General features: G+C 48.0%; 7 protein-coding genes across 7 annotated transcripts, besides 12 other annotated features; all 7 read left to right on the top strand.

The window, feature by feature from the left end:
* On the top strand, positions 1–749 carry Tc00.1047053506367.180 (vesicular transport protein (CDC48 homologue), putative; the record flags this gene model as incomplete). The annotated part of the gene is made up of 1 exon (XM_808182.1): positions 1–749. A coding segment is annotated over one exon (749 nt), but the record flags the coding sequence as incomplete, so codon positions are not given.
* Positions 1–7891: a sequence feature (heterozygous, Esmeraldo-like haplotype).
* Positions 850–893: a microsatellite.
* On the top strand, positions 1424–1831 carry Tc00.1047053506367.174 (hypothetical protein, conserved; the record flags this gene model as incomplete). Its single annotated transcript, XM_808184.1, has 1 exon — positions 1424–1831. One exon carries the CDS (start codon positions 1424–1426, stop codon positions 1829–1831), a length of 408 nt encoding a protein of 135 aa, XP_813277.1.
* Tc00.1047053506367.170 (uncharacterized protein) lies at positions 2315–3688 on the top strand (the record flags this gene model as incomplete). Its single annotated transcript, XM_808181.1, has 1 exon — positions 2315–3688. The coding sequence occupies one exon, from the start codon at positions 2315–2317 to the stop codon at positions 3686–3688; it is 1374 nt and encodes a 457-aa protein (XP_813274.1).
* Positions 3716–3744: a microsatellite.
* Positions 3890–3909: a microsatellite.
* Tc00.1047053506367.160 (hypothetical protein, conserved) lies at positions 4204–5391 on the top strand (the record flags this gene model as incomplete). Its single annotated transcript, XM_808180.1, has 1 exon — positions 4204–5391. The coding sequence occupies one exon, from the start codon at positions 4204–4206 to the stop codon at positions 5389–5391; it is 1188 nt and encodes a 395-aa protein (XP_813273.1).
* Positions 5587–5628: a microsatellite.
* Tc00.1047053506367.140 (hypothetical protein, conserved) lies at positions 5851–8325 on the top strand (the record flags this gene model as incomplete). Its single annotated transcript, XM_808179.1, has 1 exon — positions 5851–8325. The coding sequence occupies one exon, from the start codon at positions 5851–5853 to the stop codon at positions 8323–8325; it is 2475 nt and encodes an 824-aa protein (XP_813272.1).
* Positions 7892–8378: a sequence feature (areas merged during assembly that could not be assigned to a particular haplotype. This can correspond to areas where the two haplotypes were merged or to regions with more than two copies in the genome that were merged during assembly.).
* Positions 8379–8794: a sequence feature (heterozygous, non-Esmeraldo-like haplotype).
* Positions 8540–8588: a microsatellite.
* Positions 8607–8635: a microsatellite.
* On the top strand, positions 8685–9266 carry Tc00.1047053506367.130 (hypothetical protein, conserved; the record flags this gene model as incomplete). The annotated part of the gene is made up of 1 exon (XM_808178.1): positions 8685–9266. One exon carries the CDS (start codon positions 8685–8687, stop codon positions 9264–9266), a length of 582 nt encoding a protein of 193 aa, XP_813271.1.
* Positions 8795–8866: a sequence feature (areas merged during assembly that could not be assigned to a particular haplotype. This can correspond to areas where the two haplotypes were merged or to regions with more than two copies in the genome that were merged during assembly.).
* Positions 8867–12523: part of a sequence feature (heterozygous, Esmeraldo-like haplotype) that runs on past the window's edge.
* Tc00.1047053506367.120 (hypothetical protein, conserved) lies at positions 9624–12275 on the top strand (the record flags this gene model as incomplete). The annotated part of the gene is made up of 1 exon (XM_808177.1): positions 9624–12275. One exon carries the CDS (start codon positions 9624–9626, stop codon positions 12273–12275), a length of 2652 nt encoding a protein of 883 aa, XP_813270.1.
* Positions 12486–12516: a microsatellite.

Raw genomic sequence — 12523 nt, 5'->3', positions numbered from 1 at the left:
TGTGGAAGACACTTGTGGCGAAGGCAATTGCGAATCAGTCAGGTGCCAACTTTATTTCTATTAAGGGACCCGAATTATTAAACAAGTTTGTTGGTGAAAGTGAGCGGAGTGTCCGAATGGTGTTTGCTCGCGGACGTGCGAGTGCTCCTTGTGTTCTGTTTTTTGATGAGCTGGATGCGCTAGCACCTCGTCGGGGGTCTGACCGTGCGAACCCAAGTAGCGAGCGTGTAGTGAACCAATTGTTAACGGAAATGGACGGTATAGAGAGAAGGGAGGACGTGTACGTCATTGGTGCGACCAACCGACCCGATATGATTGATCCTGCCATGCTGCGTCCAGGGCGTCTGGACAAGCTCCTCTATGTTCCCCTTCCCTCCGTCGAGCAGCGTTTTTCCATTTTGGCAACACACGCTCGCCGCTACCCGATTGACGCCTCGGTGGACCTGAACCGCATTGCTCATGACCCACGACTTCAGGGGTTCAGCGGAGCAGACTTGGCAGCTCTCGTGCGGGAGGCCTCACTGCATGCCTTGAAGAAACTGTACCGCTCCACCACCGCGGAGGAGCTGGACTTGCTGGAGCGGAATCTCGGTGGAGAAAACATCGAAAAGACACTGCTGCCTTCTGTGTGCGAAGAGGATTTTGAGGCCAGTTTGCAGAAGGTTAGGCCCTCTGTTTCTGCGGAGGATCGGGAGAGCTATGAGTTGCTGCACCGGCATATCATACAGTCAGCGAGGTCTACGGGATGAAAGAAGAGAGAGCTCCTCATCCCGCGTTTTCAGTGGGACGAAAAGAGGGGGACAACGGGAAGAAAAAAAAAAAAAAGGAAAGAAGTGGGCAAACAACAGCAATGATAATAATATTCATAATGATAATAATAATGATAATAATAAACAGGCCAAGTCACAAGCACTCCGGCGTCTTTTTCATGATTCTCCTCTTCTAATTTGTTGTTCTGCTGATTGTGTGGCATTTTTTTTTTTTTTTTTTCACGTCACCGCTCTCTCATTTATGAAAATGTTTTGAAATATTTCTTTGGGCTGTGTGGAGATTTTGGCGAGGGGCACGCCATGGAACTCTCTTTTCTCCAGTTTTATTCTTTTTCTTCGCGATTCTAATGGACAGTTCTAATGTTTCCGCCTTCTTGTCTTTTGTTGTCTGGCGAGGCAGTAGTATGAGGGTGCGGTGAAGCAGAAAGAAGTTTTCAGTTTTTTGCTGTTTTTTTTTTTTCCCCCCCTTTTCAGTGGTCATATTTCCCCACGCCTATAGTCACACATTCAGTTTGGGTGCAAAAAAGCTCACCGCGGGTCGTCCTATTTGAAGCTTTTTTTTCCCTTTTTACTGTATTACTACTCCCGCAGAACATCTCTCCTTCAACGACCCGCCCATCTGAATTGCACTCCCATACATACAACTGCTGTTGATGCTGCGTTGCACGCTCTGTCGTCATGCGTTGCCGAAGATTGAGCGGCGCAAGCGGAAGGGACAACACGCTCGGCCGGGACTTCCAGATCTTCCAAAGAGTGCTGGCGGCTACTTCTTCCTGCAGATGCGTCCCTACCTTCCCATAGCGTGGCAGTATGGATGGCGTTGGAGAATGCTCCAGGGCCTGTGGCTTGGCACGGCCCTTTCTTTTGCGGGTTATTTGTTGTACGTCATGTACTTCCGGGACTCGGATGAGGTCATTGCGGCCAAGGCGGCCAAGTATACGTATGTGCGAAACGAACGGGGAGAGGTGATTGACATCGGCTACAAACCGCTCATTGATGCAAGTCGTCGTGCACAACGACGAGCCCAGCGTTTGTTGGCTGATGATGACGATGGGGATTGATCTTGGTCAGAATTGAAAAGCATCCGACGTAGCGTGATGAGGACTTCTTTTGGTATGAGTTGCTCTTTTTGTTTGATCTGATTGTTTGATGTTTTGTTTTGCGGCGGTGTGACTGGTGTGGCAATAAAGCTGGCAGGTTTTTTTCTTTTTCTGCCGGAAGGGCTGTTCTACGATGAAATTGTGAAGTGCGTGGCACGCGTTTTTTTTTTTTTTTTTTTGACCATTTTCAATTATTCGGCACGCCTTGGCAATAGAGGGGACACGGCAGCTTTCACTGAACCGCGTGAATGTGAATTGTGTTTTTGGGAGCAGCTGTTTTTTCACCGTATTATTCACTTTTTCCTTCGTTCTTTATGTTTTTTTTTCTTTTTTTATTGTCACGATGCTGGTGAGGCGGCAGCCACGACTTCATCGCATTCCGGTGACGTTAGTTTCTCCCAGAGAGACAGGGACACGCATAGAGACGGGGTGAAGGGGGCAAACATGGGGCATGTGAAAGAAGAAATGTCCCCGCAGCGAGAGGATGCCGCCGTGGAGAGTCCAATGATGCTTCCTACGGAGCAGCACAGCCGGGTCATACAGCCTTTTCACGCCCACATTCTCTTTCTGGAGGATGCCTTTTTTAGCGCTGAACAGCAGAAACTGGAGATTTTTGACTTGGCGTGTGCCTTTCTGGTGCCGGTCGACATTTCACGCTCTCTCACACCGGAGCAGATGGAGGGGGCGGAGCAGCGTTTGCAACTACTTTTACGTTCCTTTGAGAGGGCCTGCCAGGATGAACTCGCAACTCTCCGAGAAGAAGGGGATGCATTAAAACAGCGGATGGCGCACATCATTGCGATGACCGAAGAAAAGTGGAGATTGGCTGAGCGCTCCCGTCAGGATGACTTTATGGAGATGTCTGTCGCATGTCAAAAAGACGTTGCTGCCATCACCGCAGAGTTGCGGTCGGGGGTACTGAGTTGCCTCCAAGACAGCCGAATGAGTGCAGTACTGGAAGAGGCCCTGAATGTCAAGATCAATGAGCTGCGGGTGATGCAAGGACAACTGGAGGATCTCACGGAGTCGCGATTAAAGGAGTTTACGGAGCACCAAAAGCTCCTGCAAGCGGAACGGGAAAGGCACCGAGAACGTTTTTTGGTACTACAAGAGGAGACCACACGAACAGTTAACTCGTTGACGGCGGACATTGAGCGGCAGCAGCGCCAGCACTTGCGAGAGATTAGGGAAGTGCAGCGGCAGCACACTGTTCAGGTGAAAGACTTGGAGAGGCAACTGCAAGAAGAGAGGGAAGCCCACGCCACTGAGTCGCAGAAGCGCACGGAGGAGTTGGATCAAATCCAAGCAACGGTGAAAAAATTAGAGGGGGATAAAACGCGGCTCATGCAGGAGTTAAGTGAGCAGCATTCACAAGTCGAGGAGTGGCGTAGGCGCTACAATGAACGGGATTCGCTGGCCAAGTTGGAACGGATAGAGCACCAGGCGCGTTTTGATGAGCTGCATGTCGAGGAGGCACAGACGTTTCGCAAACAATTGGTTGACAGTGTGCGCCGCAGTGCCTCTTTATCATTTGATCGCCCAAATTCTAACGGAAAATCATTGTCGAGGAGTAGTGCTCCCCATTCATTTCTCATGACGAGCGAGAGTAATGTGCAGGGCCGTCATTCAACCGGGGCCGCTGAGGGATCCATTCATTCACTGCACTCTCATGAGAAACGCACGGCCGTCTTGTCTCCAGGGTCTTCTGAGGGTTCTGCTAACCCGTATGCCAACATATCGCTTCACAACCCAACGTCAAGTTATGTCAGGCTTATGAACTTGTCTGAGCAATTGAAAAAACATATTGAATTCAACTGATTCTCTGGATCTTGTTCCTTTTCTTTTGGAGGGGAGAGGGAGGGAGGGAGGGAGGGGTAAAAGCAATTTTGAACTCTGTCTTGCCTTAATTATTACTCTCTCATCCATTTATTATTCGTTGTTGTGTAGGTAAACGACATTTATCGTGCGTGTGTTTGTGTGTGGCGTTTTGTTTTGAATCCCAAAGCGAGTAGGTTGAAGTTTTTTTTTTTTTTTTTTTTGTACTCTTTATTTTTCACTTGGTACTTACACCGTGAAAGCGACGAATAATGACAAGAGTAAAAATAGGAAGAATTTGATTGATGCTTCTGTGGATAACTCGGCCAGTGTTAGTGTGTGTGTGTGACGTGAATGTATCGTGTTCTTTCAAAATCGTGTTTCTCTTGTGTTTATGTCTTCTTTGGCATCTTAGAACTTTTATGCAGAAGCGGAGAAAATAAACTGCGGACCTGTCCGAAAAGGCAAAATAAAATACAGGGAAGACATATTGCACGTGCAAGGAGGAGGCTTTTTTTATGAGTGAGAAGGCTGAGCGATCCGCCTCCCCCGTATCCGATGGCTGCTTTCCCGTCCCTCCTGCGCTTCCAGCGGTAAATAATTCCGTCGTTTCACGGGAATTTGCCCCTGCCGCACCGTCCGAGCCCACCGGGAGCAAAATTTCGATACCGTACACCAGTATGAGCGCAGCTACTCTTCCATTGACCTCAGCTTTGAGCGGCCGCGGCGGCATGAGTACCGCACATAGCCGAAGGAAGGGGGGTCCCATGACGTTGTATGTGCGCTCAGGCAGCAGTGATAACAGGGACTGGGCGGGCTCGAGGGAGGAAATGAAAGGAGAAAAGCGGGACTACGCTGAGCAAACTGCGTTGGCTCACGGAGAAAGGGACCCCGTGGAAATGAGTTCCAACCTGATTCGAGAAGCACTCACGATGGGATCAACCGTGACGCGGGCCGTCAAGGATGCGATCCCAGGATTTGTGAAGCCCAAAAAACGAGGACGCAGCGTCACGGAACCGTTGGTCTTCATTTTCTTTATGGTTGTGTTTATTTTCCTTTTTCGCATTGCGGAGGAACAGATTCAGTGGATGATCCGAGTTGTCACGTACGATAATGAACAGAATGTGATAGTTGCAACAAGTTTGACGGAACAACTGCTTGAAAAGGCAGACGAGGTGAATGAACTCATGAAGCCAGTTAGACGAACCCCTAGTGATGTCCTAGAGAAGGAAACGACAAAGTTGAAGGAGATGACCGAGTTGCAAGAGACCAGTATTAAACATTTGCATTCCCGAATGCTTTACCCAGGGCCGGTGGAGGATGTCAAGTTCCTGGTTGAGGAACACGTGGCCTACAAAACGAACCTGGCAAAGATGGTTAGAGAAGAACTGGAATGGCTTGAAGATAAAAAGCAGGAGCGACGTGGCCGTCGAGTCAACCCAGACGAAAGTGTAGTGGGAATGAGGCAAGTAGAGAAGGAAGGACCCAATTCAAACGACAGAAAGCGCATGGCAGGATTACAGCGGCAGCGGGAATTTCCAAAGCAACAGGCTTACTTACTGCAGAGAAGCGAGATCACAATGTCGAAAAAGGCCACAGGAGCCATTGGCATTTGGAAAGATTATTTTTCTTCATACTTGATGAATCGTATTGTAGCGGTACTGGTGTTATTTCTCCTCACCGTGTTATATCTTCGACTTTCGTAGACACGAACGCAATGGACATTTTTCCTCCGCCATACCTATGCGTATGCAAATATGCGTATATCCGCTTGTGTCGCTATGTCTGCGTTTATAACGGAATATGGCGAAGGAGATTGATTGTAAAATATCATGGCTTTCCAAATGAATCATTACTTTCTCCGCTACACCCATCCAAGTACTCTTCGCTTTCGCTTTCCTTATACATACATATATATATATATATATATATATATATATATAGTGTGTTTCTGTTCTTGTTTGATTTTTTACGTTTTTCACTTCTTTTTTTTTTTACCACTGTCACTCCTGCAGTGGCCCGCGGAAGTTGAGGCGGAGGTGTGGGCATTCAGAGGAAGAGAGGGAGAGACGCTAACGAATTCCCATCAGCCCTTAGCAAAACAGGGGAAAAGGGCAACGAGCAACACGAGCAGATTGAAGAACTAAAGAAACGACATCATTTTTATGCTTCGTCGTCTTGCTGTGGGTCCTTCTGTGCTGCTTCGTCTGCGGTTTGACGGCGCTGCGGGGGAAGCGGGACGTGGTTCGGTCCGGTACAAGCGACTCCCGGAAAGTATGCAGCCAAAGTCACTTGGAGAGAATTTCACACCTTTCCCGCTGCCCAAATATGACGAGGACTTTGGTTACGGCCCTGTACGATTGCGCAACATTCCTGACATTGAGAAGGCAAAGGAGCGAGAGCAACGACGAGGCCCGACACTCATGGAGTCTTCCTTAGAGACGAGTGAAAACGAGACGAACATGCAATTGCGGGTGGAAGGATCCGCTTTGCCATCTTCGAGTGACGTCTCTTCTGACCCGCTGTGTAAAAAAAAGACTGTTGGGGATGGGGACAGCCTTGGTGGCTACGCCGTCTCCCGCCATTACCCTCAAATTGACCGCCTGGAGTGTAATCGCTCGCTTAAGAGTCTTCTGTTGCAGTTTGTGCAGCGGCCACAAGTAGAGGCTCGCTGTGCCGCGTTGGCTGATATGGCCTCCACTATTTCAACTCGCAGTGATGCAGAGTTGATACGTATGTTTGAGGAGGTGAGCAGTCCATTTGCTTACGACGGTAGAGGAATAAACTTTCTCGTTACCACCGTCAAGAAGTTTGGTCGTCCATATGCTGTTACCAATTCTCTTGTTACCGCCTATGTGAATTTAATGAATGCGGCTACAGCCACACTTGTTCAGGAGCAACCATGGCGTCTTTCACGTTGCCCCGCATTGACCATTCAGCTTGTTCATTTTATGGCCCTGATCAAAGTGTTTGAACCCAATAAATGGTTTACGTCATCGAACCATGCACCATCCAATCGTGCAGACTACAAGCATCCACGAGGTACGAACCAGAAGACGGCGTTTTGGAGAACCGGTGAGGAGTTATTTGACTTTATGGTTGAGCTGGTACGCTGTGACGAGCACGGTGTGGTCCCCCCTTTACTGGATCTGTGTACCGATGAACAACTTGTGGATTTGTTAAATGGATTTTTGGCGATTATGCCAAACGGAACACCTCTTGGAAGCGTTTTTAATTCCATTATGGGGTGCTTTTTGCGGCGTGCGAGGAGCCATTTGAAAAGGAGTTTGACCTCGCAGGAATTTGGGACAATAGAACGTATGTATCTGACCTCCGTTATGGCCGATGCGAGCAACGATGAATTACTAAAGATTCTCTTGTCTGACAGCAGCTGCCCGCGAGGCCCTAATTTCTTTGCGGCTCTTTCGCGAAGGCAAGAGACGCTGTTGCATGAAAAGGCGCTTGTCTTTTTGCAGAAGGCAATTGACACGGCCAATGAAAATCACGATGCCCCTACCCTTTTGGCGCTCATGGAAAGTGGCTCAGAGATGTTACTTTCAATGGTCAATAAGGATCTTGCCCACGACTTTGCGGTGAAAAATCAATTTGACTACCAAATTTTGCGTTCATTTCAACACTTTGGTGTTGTTGCAGACCGCCTACGCATGGAGCAGTCGGGCACCTCCGCACGTATTCCTCTCTTAATGCGTGATGTGCAGGCGCAGTTGCTCGCTAGCAACACGGCCCAGGCGTGTCTCATGGATGAGACGGCGTCGCAGTCCTCGGCTTTTCTGCCGGAGTATGTGTTGCCCTGCCCCGCACGTCGCCCCTCACGTCCGTTGATGACCATGCTGTCCCAGCTGGATTATCTTAATAGTATGAGCTCCGTCTTTTTACTGCACTCTTCTCTGATGGCGACATCAACGGACCAGCTTGTTTCCGCCGTGCGGCGACTTCAGAGTGGGAAGGATAGCCTGATTGTTTCCATGAGTTGTCTTCGCGAACTGTCGGTGAAGTTTGTCACAAGCCCCAAACAAAAGGAGCGGGAAGCCTGTGAACGGGCCCTGGAGATCATTGCATACGAGGTTGAAAAGGGCCGAATCGTGCTCCTGCCATTTAGCGAGGAAATTCGCCTACATGATGCGGGGACCTACTGCGACGAGGACCTCATCCTTTGGTCGGTCGCTGTTTTCTTTGCGAGGGAGCTGCCGCTGGTGAAAGTGCGCACGCTGATGCACAGTGACTGCACCGCACGCACCCCTTATCGATTCCTCAAGGGCAGACACAACCTCCTCGTTTCCTCACACTCACTGTATGACAAGGACGCACCGCTGCTAAGTGCGCTTCACAGCAAAGAATTAAGGCTTGTGACGCGAAACGCCAAATTGCGAACGGCGTTGCGTGATCGCAAGTGTACGTTGCACTACTACAATCCGATACGGGCTCGTTTTGTGTACCGTCGTGATAAGGCAATGTTTGAAAAGTATCATACTAACGCACGGAACCTGGCGCCTGGATTCAGTCGTGGGGCATTGCATCATGACTGGCGCGGCCTTGGAGTGTATACCCCAGACCATCCACAAGTGCCATACCGTCCTCTCACGTGGAGGAAAAGTGAATTGAAATTGAAGGCGGCATAACGTTGTTGGGTTTATACAAAAAACACATTCATGTTCAAGTTAAAACACGCATACGATAAGAATTTATACATTGAACACGCGTGGGAGGATATATCGTTTTTGTGTTGTCGTTTACTTTGAGTTCTCACTGTCTGCTTTTTGCCTTATTTTTTTTGTGTGCTTGTCACCATTGGGTGAGACCGTGTGAATTTGTCTGGGGATAAGTTACTCCTCTTATACACATACATATATATATATATATATATATATATATATATATATATTCATTCACACAGACACGCAAAAAAAAAAAAAAAAAAAAAAAAAAAAAGATATAAAAGAAGGAGGTGGTGCCTTTGTTTGTTTGAGGAAGAGTTAGCATGTGGACTCAACAATTATCTCTTCAGAAGCCAAATGCGCAACAAACACCGGAGGAAAAACGTAAGCAGGCAGTAGTGACGGCGAATGTGTTTATCGAAAACAATCGCGGTCTGGTACGAAAAGCAATGGATCAATATCAAAGCGTGGCTGGTAGCAATTACTGGACGTACGGCTATATGGGCGGAGCCATGGTAACAACTATGGCTGCTTGTCTCTCTATTGGGGGTCGAGTGCCTTTTTTTCGCAATTATGCGAGCTGGATATCATTAGCTGGTGGTTACTTTGGTGGCAAGGCAATGCTAGGGATGCACAATTCTTATAATTTGGCTTCTGTTGTGAATGTCATCAACAAATCGATTGATAAGACGAGGAAAATGGATGAGCAGCACGGATTCAGCATCCCTGAATATGCTCGGGAAGTAGATTCACTGAAACGGATGAAGTATGAACTAATACCATACAGCACAGAGGCCATTGAGGCACGAAAGCATGATGTGAAAAACATGTCACTTAACGAGAGTGCAGATGCACTTGTTGAGGCATACGAGAAACGAAAACAGGCATCTGCTCAGAGGAAGTGAGGGGGGATGTTGAGGAAATTGATAAAGAAACGTTGGGTAAATTTTTGTGGTTTTTTTTTGTCACTTTTTTTTTGACGCATGACTTTAATGCGCATGCGTGTCAATGAAGCGGCATTTTCGTTTGAGACACACTTGGTATTGTTACGAACAGAAGAACACTCTTATCATCCGTTGGGTGGTTCTGCAGAACGTTTCTTTTCTTTTTTTTTTTTTCTTCTCTCACTCACGGCGCACATGGACACATGTCTGCATGGTCTTTTGCTGCGCCACCGTTAATAGGTCTAACAATCGACCGACAAAAAAGGTCTGAGCGTGGGGGGTGGGTGGAAGGAAAAGAGAAGGGCTGCGGAACGGTGGATGCAAAAACGAGGAGCGGCCTCTTCTCTGCGAAATCCCCAGACATTTGGGGGTGCGGCGGAGGGAATTGACGACTCGCAGTTGTACACCTCTGCGGAGCTGTTCCCCTACCTCAGCGTGGAGGATCGTGAGAATCTAAACAGGGAGGTTGTGGCGGCGATCAATAACGAATTGGTGCACCACGAGAATTTGGAAGTTACCGTTCCGCGTCTTTTGCGTTCCTGTGCCAATGAGGCGAAGGAGCTTCGTCGAGCCATCAATTCCATGGCCTCGTCTCAAATGCTGGAGGGGCATCGCGCGGTGCAAATTGTAAAGGAGTGTGGTGAACGCATTCAAGATCTGCGAGAGCTTTTTATGGAACAAGGTGCCCTCATCACGGGCATGGAGGTGACGTCAGGGAGCTACAAGCAACTACGACAGTTGCATTTCTTACGCGAAAACATCTTGTCTGTTATAAAATGGGCAGAGGCACTAAAAGAGGTGCGATACACAAATCTGTACAAGCTTGTAGAGCAAAGACAGTTTGCGGAGGTACATAAACGTCTGCGTCGTTTGCAACTGATTCGACGCACAGTCTCTGAAAAGGCGGATAGCAAATACCGCAATGCGTTTGAGCCTTACTTTGAAAAGCTGGATGCAGTACAAACAATGTTTGTATCGGAGGTATACAAACTGTTGGAGGAAAGCTCGATGCATGTTGCGATTCAAATGGCACTTGAAGATTTGCCGGATGCCGGTACCGTTGCGGAGGTTTTTCCAGAATTCAAGCAACTGGAGGAGTGTGTGCAACTCTGTGGGGAAGAGGTTGGAGGAGGAGAAGATGGGACTGGTAGTGGCGTTTTGTGTACGGCTGACGGTGAACCGCTCATCACTGAGGAGAAAGTGTACCTTGCTGTACGCAAGTGCGTGGCTCGACTGTGGGAGGAACAAGTGATGGTGGATGTGGTGGATCCCATTGCACAGATCTCCACTTATCTCGAACAAATGAAAAAAGTGGCACCATTGCTGGGTGCGCTGGAACTGACACTTATTCCCCTCTCGACGAAGTTTTCTTTCTTTGCCCTCGTTGTGGGTTCCATTCACGATGAAGTGATGAACGTTTTGCAGGGGTACGTGGATCCTGCCGCGGAGGTGGAAGCAACTGGTCTTCTTGAGGCTTCACAGTTTGTACAGTGGTATAAGGAGTCGATGACAGAAGCAAATTACGCCATTTACATTGATCTTAACGCCATCGATAGCCTTTCTGCATTAATGATGACATCTGCTGTTGGAGGTCTTTCGGCACATCTTATTCGACTCTGTCGTGCCTGTGCCATATCAGTGGGAACTGGACGAAGTGAACCAACAACAATGAAAAATGGATTACCTGTGACAACTGGTCCAGCGGACATGTTTGCGGTTCTGCAACAATCTTTGGGAGGCCTTTCTACAGCCATTGAGGTATCTGTAATGCGTCAGATAGGTGTTGCCTGCGCAGAGGCGATTGGAGCTTACCTTGAAGAATGCAAAATTCGCAGTGATTATGATTTTTGGGAAGAGGAAAATGAATCAATGCGAATCTCGGTTGAAGAATGGACTACACGTCGATTGTTATTTCTCTACGCCTTTTGTAATGACTGCTCAACAATTGAACGTAATATGGATACTATTGAGATTAAGTTTGCCTCCTATTGGGACGACGAGGAGGGTGGTGAGTATTCATCGCCGTTTCAACAAACTCAAGACCTGATATCAGAGCACGCCTTATTCTATCTGGACGAGATTGTGCTGCACGTTGAGCGTGTAGTGGATGCGCAGTGGGCTCTCCTGTTTCGTTCCAAAGATTGGTATAGTGTAGATGATAACCCGACACAGGTTATTATAGATACGATGAGTGACTTTATTGATGAGGAATTTACTAAGGCGCTTGAAGAGACACGGATGCGCTTGGCTATGCGAAGTATGTTGACGCGATATGTCCAAAAATACCTTACAACACTAATGGAGTTCCTTGGAGAAGTTATACGCCACCAAAACAATCGATCTGTCGAGGACTGGAATGCGTTTGTTGACTGCTTTAGTCGTGATACCGTACTCGCCATGGATATGTGGGATGAACGTGTGAAGGAGGGCAATGGAAAACTGGTTAATAGTGCACGACGTGTATTGGAGGTTATAATGCATCTCCTCAGTGTAAAGAAACCGGTGGATTTCAATTTTATTGTGCAGAAGGATCTTCTGGATGATTATGGTGATTGTCCATCCTTTGTGGTGCGCTTCATCTTGCAGGCTCGACAAAATGAGCTTGACAAGGATTCACGTGACACCATGATGGCGTTATGGAACGAGCGCGTGGCGTTTCAGCAGCGCGGACCAGATGATGTTCCCACGGTTGGCTGGTCCCAGCCACCGTCCTTCCTTGGTGCACTGGATCGCTCATTAGCAGAACTGAACAAGAGGGGGGGTCTCTTCCGCACAAGCCCACGAAAAAGGCGAGTAAAGGCCGAGCAAAAGCGGCGGGAGGATGAAAAACAAGCCAGGCGGGAGGAGCGACGCGTCAGACGTGAGGCCGACGCGACGGCCAAAAAAATGAAAGGACCGTCCAAGCCAGGGATGCACTCTCTTCAAGATGACACGGTGGAGGTAGGCAAACTCGCTGACCTTCTCAAGTGAGAAAGATCAGTAGAGGAGGAAGGGAAGAAGAAGTGGGGTAATGTGAATGGATGCCTGTGAAATGGAGAGATAGGAAGAAACAGTGGGCGATAAACCAAAAGGGTGAGAAAAACGAGAATGTACATGAGTTGATTTCACAGCAGCCCTTATTGTTCTTAAATATTTTGTTACTATCTATTTACATTGACGATTCCTTTCTAAGCTTTTTTTTCTCCCTCTCTCTTTTTCTCTCTCTCTCTCTATATATA

Source organism: Trypanosoma cruzi, genomic scaffold (assembly GCF_000209065.1).
Source record: "Trypanosoma cruzi strain CL Brener 1047053516475 genomic scaffold, whole genome shotgun sequence".
Classification (NCBI taxonomy): Eukaryota; Euglenozoa; class Kinetoplastea; order Trypanosomatida; family Trypanosomatidae; genus Trypanosoma; species Trypanosoma cruzi.
The sequence above is the reverse complement of the archived record's forward strand: the minus strand, read 5'-3'. Positions and strand labels throughout refer to the sequence as shown.